Below are 19,243 nucleotides of genomic sequence, written 5' to 3' on the forward strand. Positions count from 1 at the left end.
CCCTAGACCTTGCCGTTCTGCCAAAGGCGGCGCTTCCAAGCGATCCCTGCGACGAATAAACGTTGTCTTTGCGAAAGGCTGGCGACTGGGCTGTTTCTTATTTTTTGAGTGATCTATATTAGGCCAAATTCACGGCGAGTTTGCCTATGTCGCCGCTGCCGAAAGCAGACCGGTAGTATAGTAGTACTTAGCGGGATAGAGGGAAGATGGGCTAAGAAATTTGTGCAGAAACCATCGAAGGTGATGGTCAATGTAATGGAATAGCCCGAATGAAAGAGCGAATTAACTCTTTCGACAGAGCCAGAAAGAGAGAAAGTGAGAAAGCATGAGAGAGCGAAGGAACGAAAGTTTTCTTTGCCGAGTCTGAGCATCGACCACAGACCTATACTTCCGACCAAAGCGAAAACAGCTGAGAGAGTCAAAGAAAACTATTCGTTTTAAAACATGTTTGAGTTTTTACCGTGGTAAACCTATTTATCCCTCGAGATCGAAACTCAAGAAGGTAAGAAAAAAAAAAAATCTGCAGTAGAGTTGGCAGTGGTCGAGGGGCTCCAAGCCCGCCTAACTCTTTTCAGTCGCCAATTAATTTTGCTGATTGAAAACTTACGTTCACCGCAGTCCTTAAGTCCTTAATCATAAAGTCCACCGCAGTCCTTAATCATAAAGAGCGTACAGCTTCACGGGAGTTTTCAATTCTTAGGATGAGTTTTGTCCAGTGTACAGGACGTGCACTCCACGGGAAAACTCACTACGAGAACATTATCGATATGAGAACACTAACTATATATATTTAATGTCTTGCAGGTTGAAAAACACCAATCCAGCCACTTGAAAGTTATGCAACACTCGTTTTACTAAAACATTTTGCACTCTTTATTCAAACCTGCAGCACAATTCTAACCAGAACAGTTCCAAGATGTATCCGAAGCATTTTAAATATCATTACTTTCATCACTGATTTTGCTGTCGATGCACTGTCTTAATTGACGTACAGAATTGTGTACACAGCGCCTGATATAGGGTTAAAATTCAAAGGAAGAATCCACAATGATATCAGCCTCGGCATGCCTCTCTGCCTTGGGCCCATAGAGGTACAGCGGTGTCCCAACTATCATGCACCAAGATTTAAAGACATGCAAATGCTTTACGTAGCTGGACAGAACCAAGGTGACGTTATTCGCCGTCGCTTGGAGATACTCAGATTTTTTTTGCATTCCGCTTAATTACATAATTAGTCTTAATTAAGCAATCAACTTATCAAATATTACAACTAGGTGAAAAGTGACAATGATAAAATTGTAGAGCAACATGACAAACTCCCGATGCAGCTTTCTCGTGCTACATAAAAGTGTTTTTCCGGGCGCGAAAGATGCCCGCGAATACGTGCAAAGTGCCTCGAGCGGCCAGTCGCGCGGCAATTCGAACTTAAGACCTTCGCGTTATTAGCATGACGCTATAACCGACAACTACGACGGCACCTCTATATATTTTCCAAATTATATATGGCGCAAAAGCAGCTCTATGGTGCCTTGCGCCCCGTAGCCCGCAGGACCTTACAATAAAGTTATCCCATCCATCCAAAAGCAGCTGAACGTTAATTCGCGCATATTCTAACTTGTGCTCGAAGATAACTATGACAGGAAATGCGGAAGAAGTTTCTTCCATTTCAAAGGAAAAGTGAAATAAAGGAAGATAATTGGTATAGACGAGTTGCAAAACAAGATTCGTTGCAGCGCCATCTGTATTTGTGTACAGGAAGTAGCCAGCGGCCGCCATTGTGCATGAATAGTCGTGGGCGTTTCGCCCGTTTGGTACGCGCGTGATACCGGCTTGGCGTACTGAATCGACGTTTGTGGCGAACTCATCCTTTTTCGTGCTGTTGTGGGGCGACTGTGAACTGGTGCCATGCCAGTTAACTGCTGTGTGCCACTGTGCACGCAATTTGGTGGCTTTGACAAGTCTGGACAAAAAGTAAGTTCCTTCTTGCTGCATCGCACCTCCGTCGTGCGCTTGTCAGGCAGTGGCTTGTTTTTGTCATTAAGCATGTTTTTACTTATTTATATCGCTAGATATGTGACTTAATTCATCTATAAGTGATCTCGATACGCTTTAGCGATGAAATTAATAGGTAAATGCCTTTAAAAACCTGAAACCATTTGCGGTTTGTGGGATGCGGCACGATGTTTACCAGACGCCGTTACATGGTTTTGACCACTCGTCTCCCTAAGCAAAGGGCTATATCGTTGTGTTACACTGTAAAAGGAACGTTTTTAGACCGTGCTGTGCGCGCATACTACCATTCTTTAAGGGCGGAGGCCATTTGTGGTTTGTCACAGCTCTGCGAATGTTTACGTCGAAGCACCGTCTTCGCCGTTTATGTTGGCGGCGAAACACATCCGGTTCGCGTTGTTCGCAGGCAGTACTTGTGTCGTGTGATGTGGTCAAGTAAGACGGCTATGTGTGTGTGGACCGACAATGTCAGACATACCGTGCATTTCGCCTGACGGCTGCATTACTGTGCACACGCACTTATAGTCGAGCCCTGTATGCATGTCAAAACGGCTTTTCGTGTTTTATTTTGCTATAAGTTACTGTATCTGCCTTCATCGAAAAAAAAAAAAAAAATCCGGTCTGTTGTCGTAAAGCCCTGCGCATATAAGCACCTGAAATCGAGAAATTCGCAGCGGTGCAGCCATGTGCGTACACCGCGGTTGCGCAGATTTGTCGAGTGTTCGAAACCATAACTGTCTTGCATAGCATCGTCAATTTCTTGTTTTAGGAGAGCATTGTTTAGATATGTCCCAATCAAGACAGAAAACATTCTGAATATTGACTTTTATTCACAGGTGTCATACCACAGATTCCCAAGAGACCAGGACATATACAAAAAGTGGATTGCAGCCATCAGGCGAGACGAAGGCCCACTCTTCACAGTTTCGAAGGCCACCAGGGTCTGCTCTCTCCACTTTCTTGAGAGTGACTTTGTTGCTAACGTTGCTAATGGTTACCGACACTTACACCAGTCTGCTGTGCCATCCACATTTTTATTCAAGCAGCCAAAGCCGCCGAGGAAACCACCCCGCTCAACGGGCACCACTTCAGAAAGTTGCATCATCTAAAAGGAAGTGTAATGGTAAGGCTCAAGGGCTTCCCACTACAGGACAAAAGGTAGACACCCGTAACGATAACCGAGCAGATGACAAGGAAAACTCAGCAGATAGATGCAACAAAAATAGTGAAGGCACTGATGTCAATGTTGAAGATACGGGCTCCACTTTGCTTCCTGACAAACAGCAACAGTCACCAGAAGAACCAGCCTCTGGAAGTATTTGTGCATGCAGAAAAAATATTTCTGCCCTAGAGCAGGAGCTGGCTGCAAGCAAAGCAAGCGAAGCAGATACACAGGCTGAAAATAAACACCTGAAGCTGCAAGTAAGTTCTTTAGGAGAAACTATTGCTCTCCTACAAAATAAACTCGTTGCAAGCAAAGCAACTGAAGCAGAAAATCAGCGCCTGAAGCTGCAAATGAAGGCGCAAAATAATGAATTAAAGCTGCTTCGTACGGAGCTTGTCACTGCACAGAAAAATATTGAGAAGCTGGAAGAATTGCCTCCATTTGGAATTGAAAGATTCAAGGACAACACTGATGACATTGAGTTTTACACTGGACTGCCCAGCTACAAGCACTTCTGTGCTCTCATGCATCTCCTTGACTTTGGAGAAAATGGTGAAAACATTGCACGCAAGCGTACGAGGAGTGGGCTACGAAATGTTGAATATAGAGGTCGGCGACACAAGATTGGTGTATAGAACCAACTCTTTCTTGTGCTTGTTAAACTTCGAGTTGGCTTATTTCACAGACACATCGGCCACTTGTTTAACGTCTCTATCAGCACGGTGTCAAGAATTTTTTCTGCAGTGCTCGACTATATCTATTTGCAAGTAACAGAAACGACAACATGGATATCACGACAAGCTATTGATGCTGCCATGCCATCTGCTTTCAAGGAGAAATATCCATCAACACGTGTCATCTTGGATGCCACTGAGATTAGATGTGATGTGCCAACATCTTTTGTGACGCAATCACAAGTCTATTCCTCATACAAGTCTACCCATACGTTCAAAGCCCTCGTAGGCATCTCCCCTCATGGAGTACTTACTTTTGTTTCGGAACTATTTACTGGGTGTACGTCTGACAGAGAGTGTGTGGAGAAGAGTGGATTTTTAGACCTGAAGTTTGACACAGGTGACTCAGTCATGGCTGACAAGGGATTTAAAATAAAAGACCTGCTGCAAAGCAAGAAAGTAATGCTGAACATTCCACCCTTCCTCATGCATGGGCAATTTACTCCCACAGAAGTGGAGGAGACTCAGGAAATCGCAGCAATCAGGATACATGTGGAAAGGAAGATCGAGAAAATCAAGGGATATCACATTTTTGACCGCTCGATTCCAATCTCCCTTGTACCCTTAGCGAATCAGATGTGGGCCGTGTGTGCCTTCCTGACAAACTTCCAGCCATCACTTCTGAAAGAAGATACAAACTGATCTGTCCACAGTGTTCCTTAAAGACGCCTTATTTTCTAGTCATATGTTGTCAATCCTCACTACCTCGTGATGCTGCCATCTTCTGTGCAATAAAATGTTTGCAGCCCTACTTGTCTTTTTGACATGCCATTCTTGCGTTGTTTACTGTATCAGATTACAGTGCTTGACAGATATGGCAGCAGTGTGTCCATGTAAAAGTTGTCGAGCACCTCTCTGGCACTTTTCCATTCATTCTCATTAAATCTTATTCGTTCGATCAAAAGAAAATCTCCTCCATATACCACAAAGTCACCCCAGCGCAACTGTGATACACCCATCTGCCCAAGCAGTTGATGATAATACTGGTGGTCCCTCTTAAGCTCTGGTACACCATCCCTGATTATGCAACAGAAATCAGTGTTTAGAAGGGCAGACGCCTTGTGGTCACGTAGAGAGTAGGGACACTTGATCTCTACTACACCATAGGATTGTTCTGTGGGGTCGTACACAATCCTGTCGGGCGACGCACCCAACCAAGGAAAGGCTGGGTTAACCAGCAATCCACAGGTACTAACTGTAGGAGCGTGGCCCAGACGGCGTAGAGCATCCTCGTAGCGTTGAGCAGCTAGCGGTTCCATCTTGATGCCGTAACTGGAAAAATGTAACGGAAATAAACTGAGTGCAATGTTAGTTACTGCACAATGTCTATTACAATTTTTGGATATGCTAATGCCACTCTGTGGTATATATACTTAGTTCATGCATTTAAAAGGATGAAAAGAAAATACTAACTTGACTGCAGCAACTCTAGAAAGGTCTCTGGCAGCTGTGAGGTTTTGCAGGCCCTTTACTGTCCACTCCTTCCTATTCAGGACCACACCAAAGTTGGAGGAGGTGACACGAAGCCGGCGTTCCTGATGCCATGTTGCACTTTTTGCCTGCTGGCGGCTGTCCTTTTCAAGTGCTTCAGCTGCCACTGGTGTCATACATATCTCCTGATGCATGAAATAAATGCCAGACAGATGTGAAAATTAAAAACATTGCATGTTTCTCACACTCAGTGCACACAAAGGCCTAACGGATAAAAAGATTTACATCTTAATATTTGTGGGGTTGCTAAAGATACAAAATATTACATCTGTCCGATACGACCTAGTGACGGGAACTATATGAATGTGCACATCTATGTGCTACCAAACGGGGGTCAAAGGCAATTAAAATATTAAATGTGATGACTCAGCCTATAGCATCGAAACCATGGCTAAATATAATTCACACAAGGGTTTGGCACCCACACACAACATTTGAGAGATTCATAGTAATTCCTTGCAAGGAACATTGACCAGCCTCTGACCTGCACAACACTGTTTGTCCCAAGGTGTGCTGGAGGATTCCAGGCTGGGCTGCTTTCGAAGAAAGTCAGAGTCGGGATGCTTTCCCAAGGATCTTCTTCGTTTGCTGGTTGTAAGCCAGAAAGAAAAACGGTGAAACCGTGTGGCAGCAGGGACTGCTGGTAGCTCTGTGGCGCCAATGAGGACACCAGCCCGAACCTGGACTGCACGGTCTCGCCTTCGTCGGTTAGGAGGAGCGCTTTCGCGAAGTCATTATCGGGGTCAAACGAAAGCAGCTCTTGAGCAAACTTTTGCTTCGCCTCTTCTTGCTCCTGCCGATTTCTACGGCGTACACGGCGCTCTTTCGGCAAGGCAAACTTTGGCGCACTAGTCCCGCCTTCTTTCACTTTGCGCCAGTCCACGGATTGAAGCGGGCATCCTCTGATCGCGCTTCTGCGGGGAATCCTCCATTGCTGAGGTAAATCCGTGCACGAGAGCTGGTCCGGCGCCTCGGAGAAACCCTTTGACTGTAGGAGCACGACAGTCCTCAAAACAGCGATCATGTGGTTGCAGGCGAGCTTTCCTGCCGGGCAGTCGCAGCTTCCATCGATGATGCGTGTCGTGTCCAATGCTATCATCACGGAATACGGTGGCGCGTTCTTTTTTTTGCTTCGGTAGCATGGCGCCTTCAAAAGGTGAGCCCGGCGCTGGAAATAAATAAAGAATGCTAAGCTCCTCCATCCATGACTTCAGACAAGAGAATCAACTATATCACCAGCTCATCTATAATTTGTTTTCTTAAACCTAAGCTTAAATAAAGTCATGATGATTTCTTAACATTCACACAACAACAAAGCGCTTTTATCACAGAAGTTCAACGGTTGCGACTATCGCCCGTTTACATGCGATACAGTTGCACAAATATTTACCTGCTTTGGGTGACATTGGTCTTCAGGGCACATACGTTGACGTACGATTCCACGTGAAAGTTGTAGCTTCGTTCGTAGCTTCGTTTCGTTCCCGATCGTCCTGCATAAAATTCATGTACGCTCCGATCTGACAGCGGAGGTAAGACGGCGAGGTCGTTCTTCCATCCAGTGATGGGGAAAATTACCTTCCCTGAATGGTGCGACATCGTTGGGAGTGATTGCACAAACACGGAACACAAAATGCTGCGCAGACGATTGTTCACGTCAAGATAAAACTTGTCTGTCCCTATCGCATTCGCATGTGCACTGCGTTTTGTGTAGTGTTTTCATGCACGATGGCGGCGCTGCACAGTGTTGCTTGAACACTCCAGAGCTTTTTACAGTGTTGCTGGCATTTATGCAACTCGTCTATTGGTGGCTAGGCGCTAGCCCATAAGCGTGATCAGTATACTTCTGAAGGACTCCACAGCAACGGTTTATTTGTTCAGGAAATATAGCGTGAATTAAGTGTCCATCGATCAATCATTTAATTAATTAGCTACGAGAAAATACAAAAAGAAAAGACGTATACACAACAAGAAAAAAAAAAAAAAATGTGGCCTGCGCAGGGATCGAACCTACGACCTTCGCGTTATTAGCACGACGCTCTAACCGACTGAGCTAGCAGGCCAGACGAGCGGCAAGTGCGAACTTCTGCTTGTCCCCAGTTTGTGCGTTACGTTTTTTTTTATTTGACGAATTATTCAGTGCAACGGACAAATAATTCGATGTGCACAAAAAATAGGAAATCAGGTCAAACCAGATTACTGGTTGGAGTGCAATTTTCCCCCACGTATGACACAGTGCATGTGCTGCAGCACCATGCTGCACCAGCCCAGCACGATGACGTTATTTTGTCGCCTATTATGCTTATTAATTGCACCTGGTGATTTCAGCACAACAAACATACGCGCTTGGAGGATTTTAAGTGAGGGGTAGCCACAGGTCGACGCCCTCAAATAAATGCATGGTCCTCACGAAGTAGATTTTGCAAACAATTTCCTGCCTCCATGTTGCAAACGGGGTCTCATAAACCGTGCGTTCAAAGATTATTATCTATTTGATATCTTAGCTACGAGCACAGTAGCAGCGTGGCTATAAAAACCAGTAGGTCGTGATAAAAACTTCATGCGCTAATTATACCAACAAGACGGTCGTGGTTTTCAGACGTTGTGGACGCGAGCACCGAATAAGAGTTGCGTAAGAGTGGCATAGAATATTATACTACTAGTGCCCGTAAAGACGTTGACGAGCAGTTTTATAAACTACTTTTTCTTTTTCATCTTTTGCGGCTGGTTGCAACGGCTCCCTAAGATATGACGGAGCGAATCACGAAGGCCATGCTTTTGTAAACTGCAGGTGCTGGAAACGTAGTACGCAAAGGGACCGTCTTCGAGGCTGCTTTTTGTTACTTTGAATGAGCAGTCAAATGAGAAGCGCGATGTGGAGATCATGGTGTGTACTTTGGAAATGCTTTTGCGGGAGGACCGGTGAAACCTTTGACTGGCCACAACTGTCATTCGCATCGACATCATGAACATCGCTTATGGGTGCCGCCATCATTGATTTCCATGTGCGTCGCTGTCTTTCGCATACACCGCGTGTGAAACTGATCTTCCGTAGCACAATCCTAGCAAAAGGCGGCTGCTGCTAGTAGCGAACGATGGCGGACGAGGCCGGCGGCGGAGGAAACTCAGACTCTGACTTCGAGGACATGGATGACGGAGACATCGAGGACGACGACATGTCGGACGAAGGAGACGCGGGCACCGGTGTTGCAGCTGCCGGCGCAACAGATCGTCGCGTTTACGTGCCTGGTACCACCACTGCGAACGAAGACGGCGAGGAACTTGAGTGCGATCAGTCGGCCTACGTCGTCTATCACCAGGCCACCACAAGTTGGTGCAATCTTTTTAGTCTTCTTTGGGATATCAACAAGGTGGTTCGAGCGCGCTTTGAGCAAGTGTAGCGGCGCTCTGTGGAGAGTTTTACGGGATACCGGAACATCGGAGGCATGTACTGCAGCAGCAGCAGCAGCAGTGATAGTTGCGGCGTCTTGTGGTGGTTCGTTCGACCACAAAGCGTCAACAACTTGTGTTTGAGTGTCTCTCTCGTCGAAGGAAAAAATGATAGCCATTATGCATTCATGAATATGTTGCTGGCGGTGCAGGGACGCCAGAATCTAAGTTACGATAAGCCATTGCGATAATGCTGTTATTGCACTCTAGTTCAACTCCGCGTTAAAAGGTGTCACCACCAGCGCTGCGGCTCGCATGTGCGTTCGGAGTTACGAGGCCTGCTACCTCCTCTCATTGATTTCATTAACAATCCGCTTTTCTGCTTTCAGAAATGTTTGTTACCGACCAAAGGGTGGAAAGCAAGAATAGACTATAAGTGCTGAGAGAATGTATAGTTCACTCTATATTTTGTACCAGTCGCACTATTTTAATGCAATTCGTGGAAAGTTATCAAGTGTATCAGAAATCGAACTGACAGTTCTCGGCTCAGCATGGATACCACTAGTTCATGGCCTTGTTGAAATTTAGCATAGCGATGTAACACATATGTTGCATTGGTGCATATTTGAGACAGAAAATCTTCAGTGTCGCATAGACATCCATAAAATGAGATGGGATGAACACTTCTCCCAACCAGCCCACGTTATAAACAGCAAAAAAAAAAAAAAAAGCATACGTGTTACTGCCTTGTTTTAATGCGGATGCTCATGCGAACATCATTATTGTTATCATTGCCATTAGGATGTCTGCACAATGATGACATTCATAATTTCTCCACAGTTGCACCATGTCTGAGCTTCGACATCATCAAGGACACCCTGGGGGACGACCGGGCCGACCACTTCCCACTGACTTGCTACCTTACCTCTGGCACCCAGGCCGAGCGATCGCACTTGAATCACCTCATGGTGATGAAGATGAGGTGATTGGCTTTGCTTCTCTTGTGTGTGTCATTCTAGGCGCTTCACGTTGCACCTTAACTTGAATCACCCTATTATAGTATGAGAGGCAAAGGCTCACTTGCTGACACAATTATTTTTCCTTTATTTTTTTTGTCATATCTGTTTTCTGAAGAGATTAGTATTGGGGTAAATATTTAACTTGAAGTTGATGCCAAACTAATATATTAGAAAGTGTGAATGCATCTTGTGCGGTATAAGTGAACATTGTATCGTAAACCGATACTTTGTTTCATACATAGCAGGCAAAGCTATAAATGCTAGAGAGACTTATCTCACCATTTGCATTCGTGATCAAAAAATAGTGCATTACGCATGAAAGATAGAGATAGGCACGCATCATATTCGATATAACATTGTCTCATACTGTTATGTCGCAACATATGATGTCATGATTACTTGGAGGCCATCGCAAGTCTGAAGCTGTTTACCACCAAACGAGCGCTGGTACGTTTCTGTGACCAGCGGCCACAGTGCAACACTTGCGCTCGCGACCACAGCATAGTGCATTGCTTGCTAGTGTCACAAAAGTGCACAAACAATATGTGATTTAATGAAATATTTTGTCCATAAGTTGTTTCTTTGGCATGCGAAGTAGTGATTCGGTAGAAAGCGTTGCAGATGAAGTACAACTGCGCTGTGAAACGTGCGAAGTCAGACTTCTATGACTGCACTACTTGTATAGCTTCCACAGCATTGCCTGCTATGTATGAAATGGAGTATACAGTCCAACCCGATTGTATTGAACACGATAGCAACAAAGGTGGGAGACCCACAGACCCAGACGTAGTTTTGCTGTCAGTGCCGACGATCGCGCCTCAATCTCCTGTGTTCAAGGGAATAAAGTGGAGAGGCAATGCGCCGTATTCCATTGCGCGCATGGTGCTGGGGAAGGGGGGCGGCACAGCAACTGCGTATTGCGCGGCCGCGCGCCCCTATCTTGACAGCGATCTGCGTCAAGGGCTTAGTCTAGGTGCAACACTGGCTTGTGCGTGCTCTGTTCTCGCCGCTCAATTTGCGTTGAAGCGATACACAGCACGAAGGTCACTTCACTCGCTGTTGCTACTGCGCTTCCTCATGCCAACATTTTGACAGCGAGTGTCTGCGGTCATCGAGTGTGACATGTTTGCCTTTGCCCGCGGACGCCATGCTTGTTAATTTACATAGTTAGCGAATGTTTGCACGTTTATACGGCCGATAAAACTATTATCCTTACTTCTTGTAGCTGTGTACGCATTTGCTATCGCAATCGATAGTTCACCTTTGGGATGAAACTGCAACTTTTTAGAGGCGGCCGCGGAAAAAAAATCGCTCAAAATTTACCCCCCCCCCCCCTCCTAATGAACGCACCCCCCAACTTTGCGCATATTTTTGGGGAAAAAAAGTGCGTTCATATTGCGAGTAAATACGGTATTCGGAACACAAAAATTCTGAGAGACTCTTGAGAGGAGTGGTAGCAGTTTCTTACTGTAAACTCTGGCTGATATGACATTTGACTCACTTTATGGGAATCCCCAGAGTGCTTCTTGAGCGCAATAGACAAATCCATCAAATTCACCAGCCGTGTTGTCACGAACATCTGATCCAAATATCAGGCCTTTCAAGTCTAGCGGAGTGTTTACAGTGTCGCTTAGACGCTGGCTCGTCCTTTCTTAGGACTGCTTGACATCCATATCGGCTGGCTTTCTTTGAATGCTGTGAAAAGTACACACCATTTGACTAACGCCAAGTGCCATGGCAAGCAAAGTGAGAGTTAAAGAGAACTAAACGAAGTCATCTTTATTGTTGCTTTAAAAAATTAAGGTTCCAGCTGGAAAAACAAGCAGGAGCAGCTTGCAGTATCACTAGATTGTATTGAATGAAACAAGGGGGTCAAAATAAAAGGGGAAGGGAATATTTATTATGGTGTTAAATGTCCCTACAATATTTAATATACACATACAACATATTATACAGAGTATCCCAGCTATCATGCACTGAGTTTTAAAGAAAGCATGCTTCATTCTACGCCAGTAAGGCCAGAAACATGTTGCTTTGAGTTGTTGAGAAACCGCCAGTACTTTTGAAGTCCTTGACAGCCAATCAATGGTTATTAAAATTAATTATTTGACTTTGAAATTGTTGTTCTAATTGTCAAGGATGTCAATTCGGCATAGGAAATTGTAAGACATGTCATAATGAGGTGTTTCCAGCAAAATACACATCACATTTACTTTTCACAGGGAATAGAGGAAGCCCGTGAAATAATTTTTTGGATATGCCGTGTGACTGTGCACCCATGCACACAGAATAGCTGCTCCATCAGACAATCCCCGTGGGAAAGCACGCTGTTCAGGGCAACGCATTTTCTTGATATGCAATAATTGCCGGGAGCTGTTCGTGTATTGTGGAAAGAACACACATGCTGTTATTGCCGCTGCTGGGCCCAGTAATGGGTGAACAAATCCAGATGGTACATTTTGGTACCTGAATACGAAGCGATGTCTGCCAAGGTGCTTCCGACCCCCTCCCCCTCTTCATATTGTAAGTCTGTCTTATGAATTGAAAAGTTCGCAGGTTGACAGGTGTGCCATGATAGCACACTGTGCAGCTTGGGGCATAAAATGCCACCAGAATGAAACTAATCGATCCATAAATCATTAAGCAAAAAATAACCGGGGCAACTGAAGGGCACAATCCTCTTGTTAGTGCCTACCATTGAAGCCAAGGAATGTATAGGGGAGCTTAAGTGTATTTTCTAGTTTAAAGGGCAGAAATGGTTGGGAAAATGAAAGCGGAAGAAAATAACATGTTGGTGGTAGAAGCTGAATCCGTAATCTCTGCATGATATGCGAGATTTGCGAGGAGTTTTCTTACTAAAATTCTAGAGGGAACTCTGGTGCTGTTATTGTTCAGTTAGCATGTTAGTATACGTGGAGTTATGCAGCGTTCATGCTTGGGACATTGTATGTTCTTATGGCTATATTTATTACACTTTCTCGGCCTAAATTTCAAAGCAATCCTATTTTTCTAAACGCTGATGGCAGTAAGACGGCGTACACACATAACCTTGGTAATCGTTGCACTTACAATGCAGTTTCATTGAAAATAATCAATTTACAAAGTCGTAAAGCTGTCTGAAGCCAGAAGAACAAAGTTTCGGCAAATCCGTTTACTGCGTAAACGTTCCCTTGTTGGCTGGACTACGATGCTTCAAGCTCCAGTAGACAGTAGCACTAGAGCTCACTCTAGAAATTTTTTTGTATGAAGCTACGATCAATTTGGGCTGTGTCAAAGGTGGTGCCCGTCTTCTCCCTGTCTGATGTCTTTGACGTTTGTGTATGTGTACTCGATCTAGCCCTAAGAGTGTTAGCCAGTGCCACCCACAGCCGGGGTGGCGAGTGTGGAACATCCCTTTAACCGCAGGCAGCATGTAGCACGAGGTCTTAGGAGTAGGCAACTGGCTAATCAATAATACGTCTCTGGGTAGACCACGAGCTGGAAGCCTTTACTACATGGAGGAAGGAAAGAGCTAGGAGGGAACATTGTGCAACACGACTGAAACCAAATGAATTGGCTCAACACGTGATCATCGCGCCAGAGTGCACGGTAGGTTTTAGTGCTCCCAATCTGTAGGCAGAGCTGGAGCAGGGCAACCGAATGTCTGCACATCGAATAAAAACTACCGGGAAACAAACATTCCTGGCCAGTAGACCGAGTCTCGGAGGTCACGTGTTGGGCCAATACAGCGAGGATAAAGCACTTCACTTAGGGTTCACTGGGCAAGGCTGGCGGTGCGACGTAATGCTCCCTTCAAGTTTTTTTCCTTCCTGCATGCTTTACTGAGCCAGGAATGAGATGTACTGGCAAAACATTGCGCAAGTGTGAAGGCCAACCTCCATGCAGCGAACTTTCGCAACGAATTTCACGTGACGAAAAATCCAGCGCGAAGCGTCGTCGCGAATCCATCGCACCACATTCCATGCAACCAAGTGCCGGCAAACGCCGCCGACCGTGTGGTCGACACAGCCCGCGAGGAGTCATTGTGGCCAGACGAGATAGGCTGCGAAAAGTGTCGTTGGCGAATGAAAGCAGAAGGCAGAACAGCGCCCTAAATCAATGTTTTTACGCGTAAAATAAGGCACCTGACGTGAAAAAGTGCGTAGAATAAGTGTTCACTGGTTAGCCGGAATCTATTTAGACTGTTAACTTTTTTTTTGTGAATACGCGGCACGTCGGTATTTCGCCGATACTTATCCCTCGTCTGTCAACCTGTGTTTGTTTACGGTTCTCTCCGCTCGCGTGCAGCAGAGTTTTTCTCCCGTCAGCTTCCACCTTTGAGCTTGCCCTGCCATCGAGGAAACACAGAAAGCTATTAGACATTTTTAGTATAGCGTACGCTATATGCTATAGTACAGCGTACGCTAAGCAGCGCACGTTTATTACAGTTTTCGTTGGCCTGCGAGATCTTCCGATCTCAGAGGCCATATGCCATCGTCACGCCTATCTCTCGACTTCACCGATAGGTGGCGCTGACAGATCTTGAAGGTTTCCCTCGTTATGCTTCGTGTCGTTTGAAACGAGAAGCGATCTCGAAAACTCCACAAGGTTATCCGTAATATACTGTCGTCGAAGCAGCCTGAGACTAAGCGAAAGCCGTTTACGCAGTCATTTGCTAAGAACGAAGCGAATTCTACAAAAGCCACGCCAAATTCAATTCGAAGCGGGCAGCGGGGACCGCCGCCATGTTTTATGTATGTAGCTTGCGAGAAGGCTCTTTTGTCTCTTAAAGTAGCGAGCCGCTCATATGCCGCAGCTACGTGATGCTTCAGCTCAGCATTTTTCTCGGATGTGCCAGTGAACTACACCCTGCAAACTTCAATCAAATGTCCTTTCCAAAACACAGCGGTACGCAAGGCGTCATGTTGCGGGTATGCATGGGCAAAGCATCATCGGGAAGCGAAGCTTCTAACTACATAGATTACACAAAACAAGCGCCCTGACCACATGTTATTCACTAGAACATTGAGGCAGAACAACCAACAAGTAGGTGAAACAGCGCTGGAAAACAACCGTTTGAAACGAATGTAGGAAATAGCCGAACAGTAGCCAAGCGTCAACAACCAAAACTCCCGTCGACGGGCGACCGGCGGAAGTCAACCTCTGCACTGTGGTCCGATTGGTCTACGCTCTCCGCCGCGCGCGACGACTTTTGGTGGCGGCGGTTCGCTGGGCGGCGAATATCTAGAGAGAGTGGATCGGCGCATACAGTCATTTTTTTTTACGTCGGGCGATGGCCGCCGCCGAAAGTTCGTCGCTTTTTCTCTTCATGGAGGTTGGCCTTACATGTTCGACGCAAGTTTTCAAGTATACCGTGGGTGAAATTTTTCATCAAATAACAACTGAAAAGGATTGCTTTCCAATTAATGCATTTGGAGCATGCACACATAGCACTGGAGCCGCGGCCAGCAACCTTTTTAATCTGCCGAATTTGGAAGAATACATACAACAGCCGGAAATCCTTAGGGTAAAACAGAGCCATTGGCTGGATTTCCAGTTCTTTTGATTACGAAATCGCGAAGAATTTTCCTGCCTCACATAAGGAAGTTTGTTGTTGATTGCATAATGTGCAACTTAAAATGTGTTTCGCTTATTAAGTTTGTTAAATTGTCTAATGCAACTTCTACTGTTCACCTACACAAGATGTACAGGTGTGAAACATGGACCCCACACTAGCTATGATAGCTGTGGGCCCTAGACTTCTTTGAGATTGAAATAAATTTATGAAATTTATGTAATGAATGTGAAAGTAGTCAAGCAATATGTGTGGCTCTTATAGCACCGCCAATGCAAGATGCTTCGGAAAAGAAAACCTTGCCCGAGGAGATTCACAACAGAGTGTCGCATAATATCTGAGACGTCTTGAAACTTTGTTAGGTTATCTTTAGGGCTCCTTTGATGAAGATTGCTTTTTGTGCTGCTGGTAAGTTTAGCACTAACATTGCGTTATTCTTCATCACGCAGCAACCTGAGTCGAAATAAGGAGGCATCGCAAAAGGACGCTGGCGACGACGAGGACAGCTCAGACAGTGATGACGAAGACTCTAAACCAGAGCTCGAAACGGCTCTGGTCCCACACAACGGCTGTGTCAACCGTGTCAGGGTGTGTAGCTTCATAACCTTGTTCAGAGAGCCTGTTTGGTTAGGTTAAGAAAACTTCGCTTTAACCATTTCACATGCTGTCCGAGCAATTGTGCTTGCCAAGATGAAAAGCAAAATCACTGGTGAAATGATAGTGATGTTCAACATTTCTCACATACATCCTGAAACACTTCTGGTTTTACTTGTGCTGCACGTTTGATTAATAGAAACCTGTTGATACGTTTTTCAAGGGACCTTGTAAAAAAATATGTAGCAGCCGGGGAAACATAGCAATGAGGAAGGGCTCAAATTACAACAGCAGCGTCAGGAAAACATTGACTCGCTGCCAGTACAGTTATTAGATGTCTCGGCGCTTTTACTGTCACAGGGGGTGGCACATGCGCATATATAATTAAGGGACAAGTACGATGTTCCGTGACAGTGGCCCCTTTGGCCTCTTGATATGCTTCCCCTGCATATGCTTCACTGCGTAACAGGGCCTATTGCGGCTAAGCCGGCTCTAAAGAACAGGCGATTATGCAGTGCAAGATCCTTGCAGGCCCCAAAATAAATGTAGCCTTGTGCTCGGTGGATTTGGTCCAGTGTGCGTGGTTATTGGTAGTTTTTAACCAACGCACACTTTCTCGGGAGCTTCGCCAACTGCTTTGTGCACGTTTTCTCCCGATGCTTGTGCAGTGCCTGGCTTGTGCAACATTTGTCGCTTATTGCAAACTTCAGTTGCTTGTTGCAACATGTTGATCACTTGTTGCAACATGGGAGAGCAAATTTTCCTTCTGCACTGCCAAACATACTTGGTTGCCGCGTTTAAATGCTATTTAGGATGTGGGAACAGTACAAAATGGGGATGTATCAAAAGGGAACATAATACACGGGAATCAATGGGATTTAGGTTGGGACCACGAAAACACGACATAGCAGCTGGGAAAACACAACAGTGAGGAACGCATCAATGGGGTTCCATTGTATAACTTAAGTGTATCATTAAAACACGTTGGAAGGTAAATAGCTGAATGATTGCTGTCACTATGTCTTCATGTAGCGGGTTCACCTCTTTCATTGTTTTTTCAATGTTTTACTTCAGACATATCAAATGAGTCGATAGGTGCTTTCTAGAGTATGCTAAACATGAATTAGTTCTCATGTCTGACATCCCTGTAGAGAGTTCTTGCATGGAGTTGAAATTTTGTTAACTTCACAAGACTCACTGGAGAATTGAAAATTCTTAATTCGGTTCTGCAACTGCGGGCTCTTCGCGGTTTCGAAGATGCAGGAAACGTTGTGAAAGTAAATTTTCAGCTGACAGAATTAATTGCCCCCTGAAGGAGTTAAAAAAAAACTTGCAGGACTTAATTTTGAAGTTGGTAGCGATACTGTTCGATACAACGTTACATAGTAAGAGAGGTGCTTTTGGAGACTCGAGTGAACATGAATTGGCTTTGTGCTCTGGCATCATTGCAGGTTGCGAGAGTCGGCGACAGGACCCTAGCAGCATCGTGGTCGGAAAACCGTCGTGTCTACCTGTGGGACCTTGCTCGGCCATTGCACGTGCTCGACCATCCTTCGGCCATGTCGTCATATGTGCGCAACCATGAGGCTCCCAAGCCCATCTTCAATTTTGGAGGTCACCTAGCCGAGGGCTACGCTGTTGACTGGTCACCAACTAAACCCGGTTCGTTTGCTGGCTTGTACGCTTATGCAAAACTTTGTTCATTGTCTTCCCGGAATCCGTCCTCATGCTTCTGCATGACGTCGGAAGAGACAGAGGTTAAAAGCATGGCGGTAGAGCATACGAACATTGTGAATGTGGTTTTATTTTAGTATCCAATTTCACCTCACAGGCAATTTTCAGCCTGATTTTCTTGAAAAAAGAGCCACGCATTAGAATCGGGTAAATAGTACTGTAATTAAATGATGTGAGCTACGTTTATTGCTTAAAAATCTTCCTAGGGCAGGCCAAAAATCGGCATTTTCAACAGGACATGAAGTCTGTTCAACACATTCACTGTACCCCTAAGCTCTGCCAAGGCAGGTGCTCCCATTAGGGCCGCTATTAGGGTCAGGCACATACGTGCTGACTGGTCAAGTTCAAATTATCCGGCGAAGGCCAATTTTAGGATCAAAATAAGTAAAGTTGGGGCCCATAGAAGTGCATGAGCGCTGGCCAGGACTTTCGGTCGGCATTGAATTAACCAAACATTCAAGTTAACTGGGGTCTAATTGACGGTAGTCTACTGTAGAGCCCTCAATATATTGAGTGTTCAGTAGAGCAATGTTTCCCCAAGCTTTAGTTACCATGGGATGGGCCCTTACACATGCTTGGGTTGTTCCATTTATACATGTGCACCCACACGGCATGCAGTAGACACAAAAATAGGCTGATGACGAGGACCCACACGGATACAGCAAATGCCGAGCTTGCACAGTTACAGGTGATACATGTAATGTAATTGCAGCATAGACTGCTTATAAAGTAAGTCGTCGGAGTCAGGTATATCTGCACTATAAATGGTACCATACTGTAACTACAACATTTTTTAAACGCTGCACATATGCAAAACATGTAGACCAAGCAGCTGCGTTTATCCGAGAATCGAAGTACATGACTAGGGATGTTTGCAGCTCTGTAACTTTACGAATGTTGTAAGGTTATGACGTCCGAGGACTCGCTGTCTATGCATGAAGCAGACAAAGTAACACAGAAAAAAAAGAATGGTATAGAGGGAAGAAAGTCGGTGATACATTTTTCAACCCTGCTCAATTATTCCGTATTCCCCACGGCACCACCACCTACTCCACAAAACTAATGTAGAACGGCATCCGAAATTTTGCATACGATATGTTGCCTTGTTCGATTTCTCAGACTGATCCGCTTGCGCGATGTCAAAGACATGGTAACCACAATCTAAGTTACCTCCATTCGAACGCTGCATGTGCTACCCGTGCCATCATTTTCATTGTCAAAGTGGCTCCTCCGCTATCCAAGTGCCTTTCTACCACTGCGAAGCGTTCTGTTGGCTTGGCAACAAACCGCAACTTTGGTCGCCAGCTACCGACGAGGCATCACTGTTAGGCACAGTCGGCGGGAGTGTAGGGCGGCATGCCTAAACGGAAAGCTTGCCCTTTATGTGTTTGTACCCGTTGACAATTAAACGGCGATCATGCTCATGGGCTGACCAGCACACTTGAAGAGAAGTTTGGGTTTGCAGGCGATCAGCCACAGCCACTACTGTGAACACCTTCCACTTTTGTACGTGCGCGTATTGGTAGCTAGGAACAGCGAAGGGTTGTGTGCAGAC

The 19,243-nt window shown here is 45.4% G+C and overlaps 2 protein-coding genes and 1 non-coding gene across 9 annotated transcripts in view; 1 reads left to right on the plus strand and 2 right to left on the minus strand.

The window, feature by feature from the left end:
* Window positions 1-3,885: 3,885 nt before the first annotated feature.
* On the minus strand, window positions 3,886-5,668 carry LOC119453216 (uncharacterized). The gene is made up of 2 exons (XM_037715241.2): window positions 5,323-5,668; window positions 3,886-5,181 (listed from the first exon to the last, which is right to left on the minus strand). The coding sequence occupies exons 1-2, from the start codon at window positions 5,532-5,534 to the stop codon at window positions 4,701-4,703; spliced, it is 693 nt and encodes a 230-aa protein (XP_037571169.2). The 5' UTR covers window positions 5,535-5,668; the 3' UTR covers window positions 3,886-4,700.
* Window positions 5,669-7,386: 1,718 nt separating this feature from the next.
* Window positions 7,387-7,460, minus strand: Trnai-aau (transfer RNA isoleucine (anticodon AAU)). The gene has a single exon. It is a non-coding gene; the product is annotated as a tRNA-Ile (tRNA).
* A 909-nt stretch (window positions 7,461-8,369) lies between these two features.
* Window positions 8,370-19,243, plus strand: part of LOC119453217 (glutamate-rich WD repeat-containing protein 1) — an 84,595-nt gene continuing 73,721 nt past the window's right edge. For 5 of the 7 annotated variants that reach the window (XR_007467020.1, XR_007467022.1, XR_007467021.1 and 2 more), the window contains exons 1-4: window positions 8,371-8,727; window positions 9,628-9,769; window positions 15,810-15,948; window positions 17,406-17,616. Coding sequence is in view for 4 of the 7 variants with exons in the window: in XM_049667644.1 (XP_049523601.1) it covers window positions 8,493-8,727; window positions 9,628-9,769; window positions 15,810-15,948; window positions 17,406-17,616 (727 nt within the window). In the remaining 3 variants the exon portion in view is untranslated. Of the gene's footprint in view, window positions 8,728-9,627; window positions 9,770-15,809; window positions 15,949-17,405; window positions 17,617-19,243 lie in introns of all 7 variants that reach the window. The other 2 variants (XM_049667645.1, XM_049667643.1) reach the window with 1 other exon arrangement.

Source organism: Dermacentor silvarum, chromosome 5 (genome assembly GCF_013339745.2).
Source record: "Dermacentor silvarum isolate Dsil-2018 chromosome 5, BIME_Dsil_1.4, whole genome shotgun sequence".
In the NCBI taxonomy this organism is placed as follows: Eukaryota; Metazoa; Arthropoda; class Arachnida; order Ixodida; family Ixodidae; genus Dermacentor; species Dermacentor silvarum.

Bases quoted from the DNA above. Each gene is read 5' to 3' on its own strand.
- LOC119453216 (XM_037715241.2), bottom strand. From the start codon at position 5,534: ATGCATCAGGAGATATGTATGACACCAGTGGCAGCTGAAGCACTTGAA. The intron at 5,182-5,322 runs GTTAGTATTTTC...ACATTTTTCCAG, and splicing joins TCTAGAGTTGCTGCAGTCAA to TTACGGCATCAAGATGGAAC.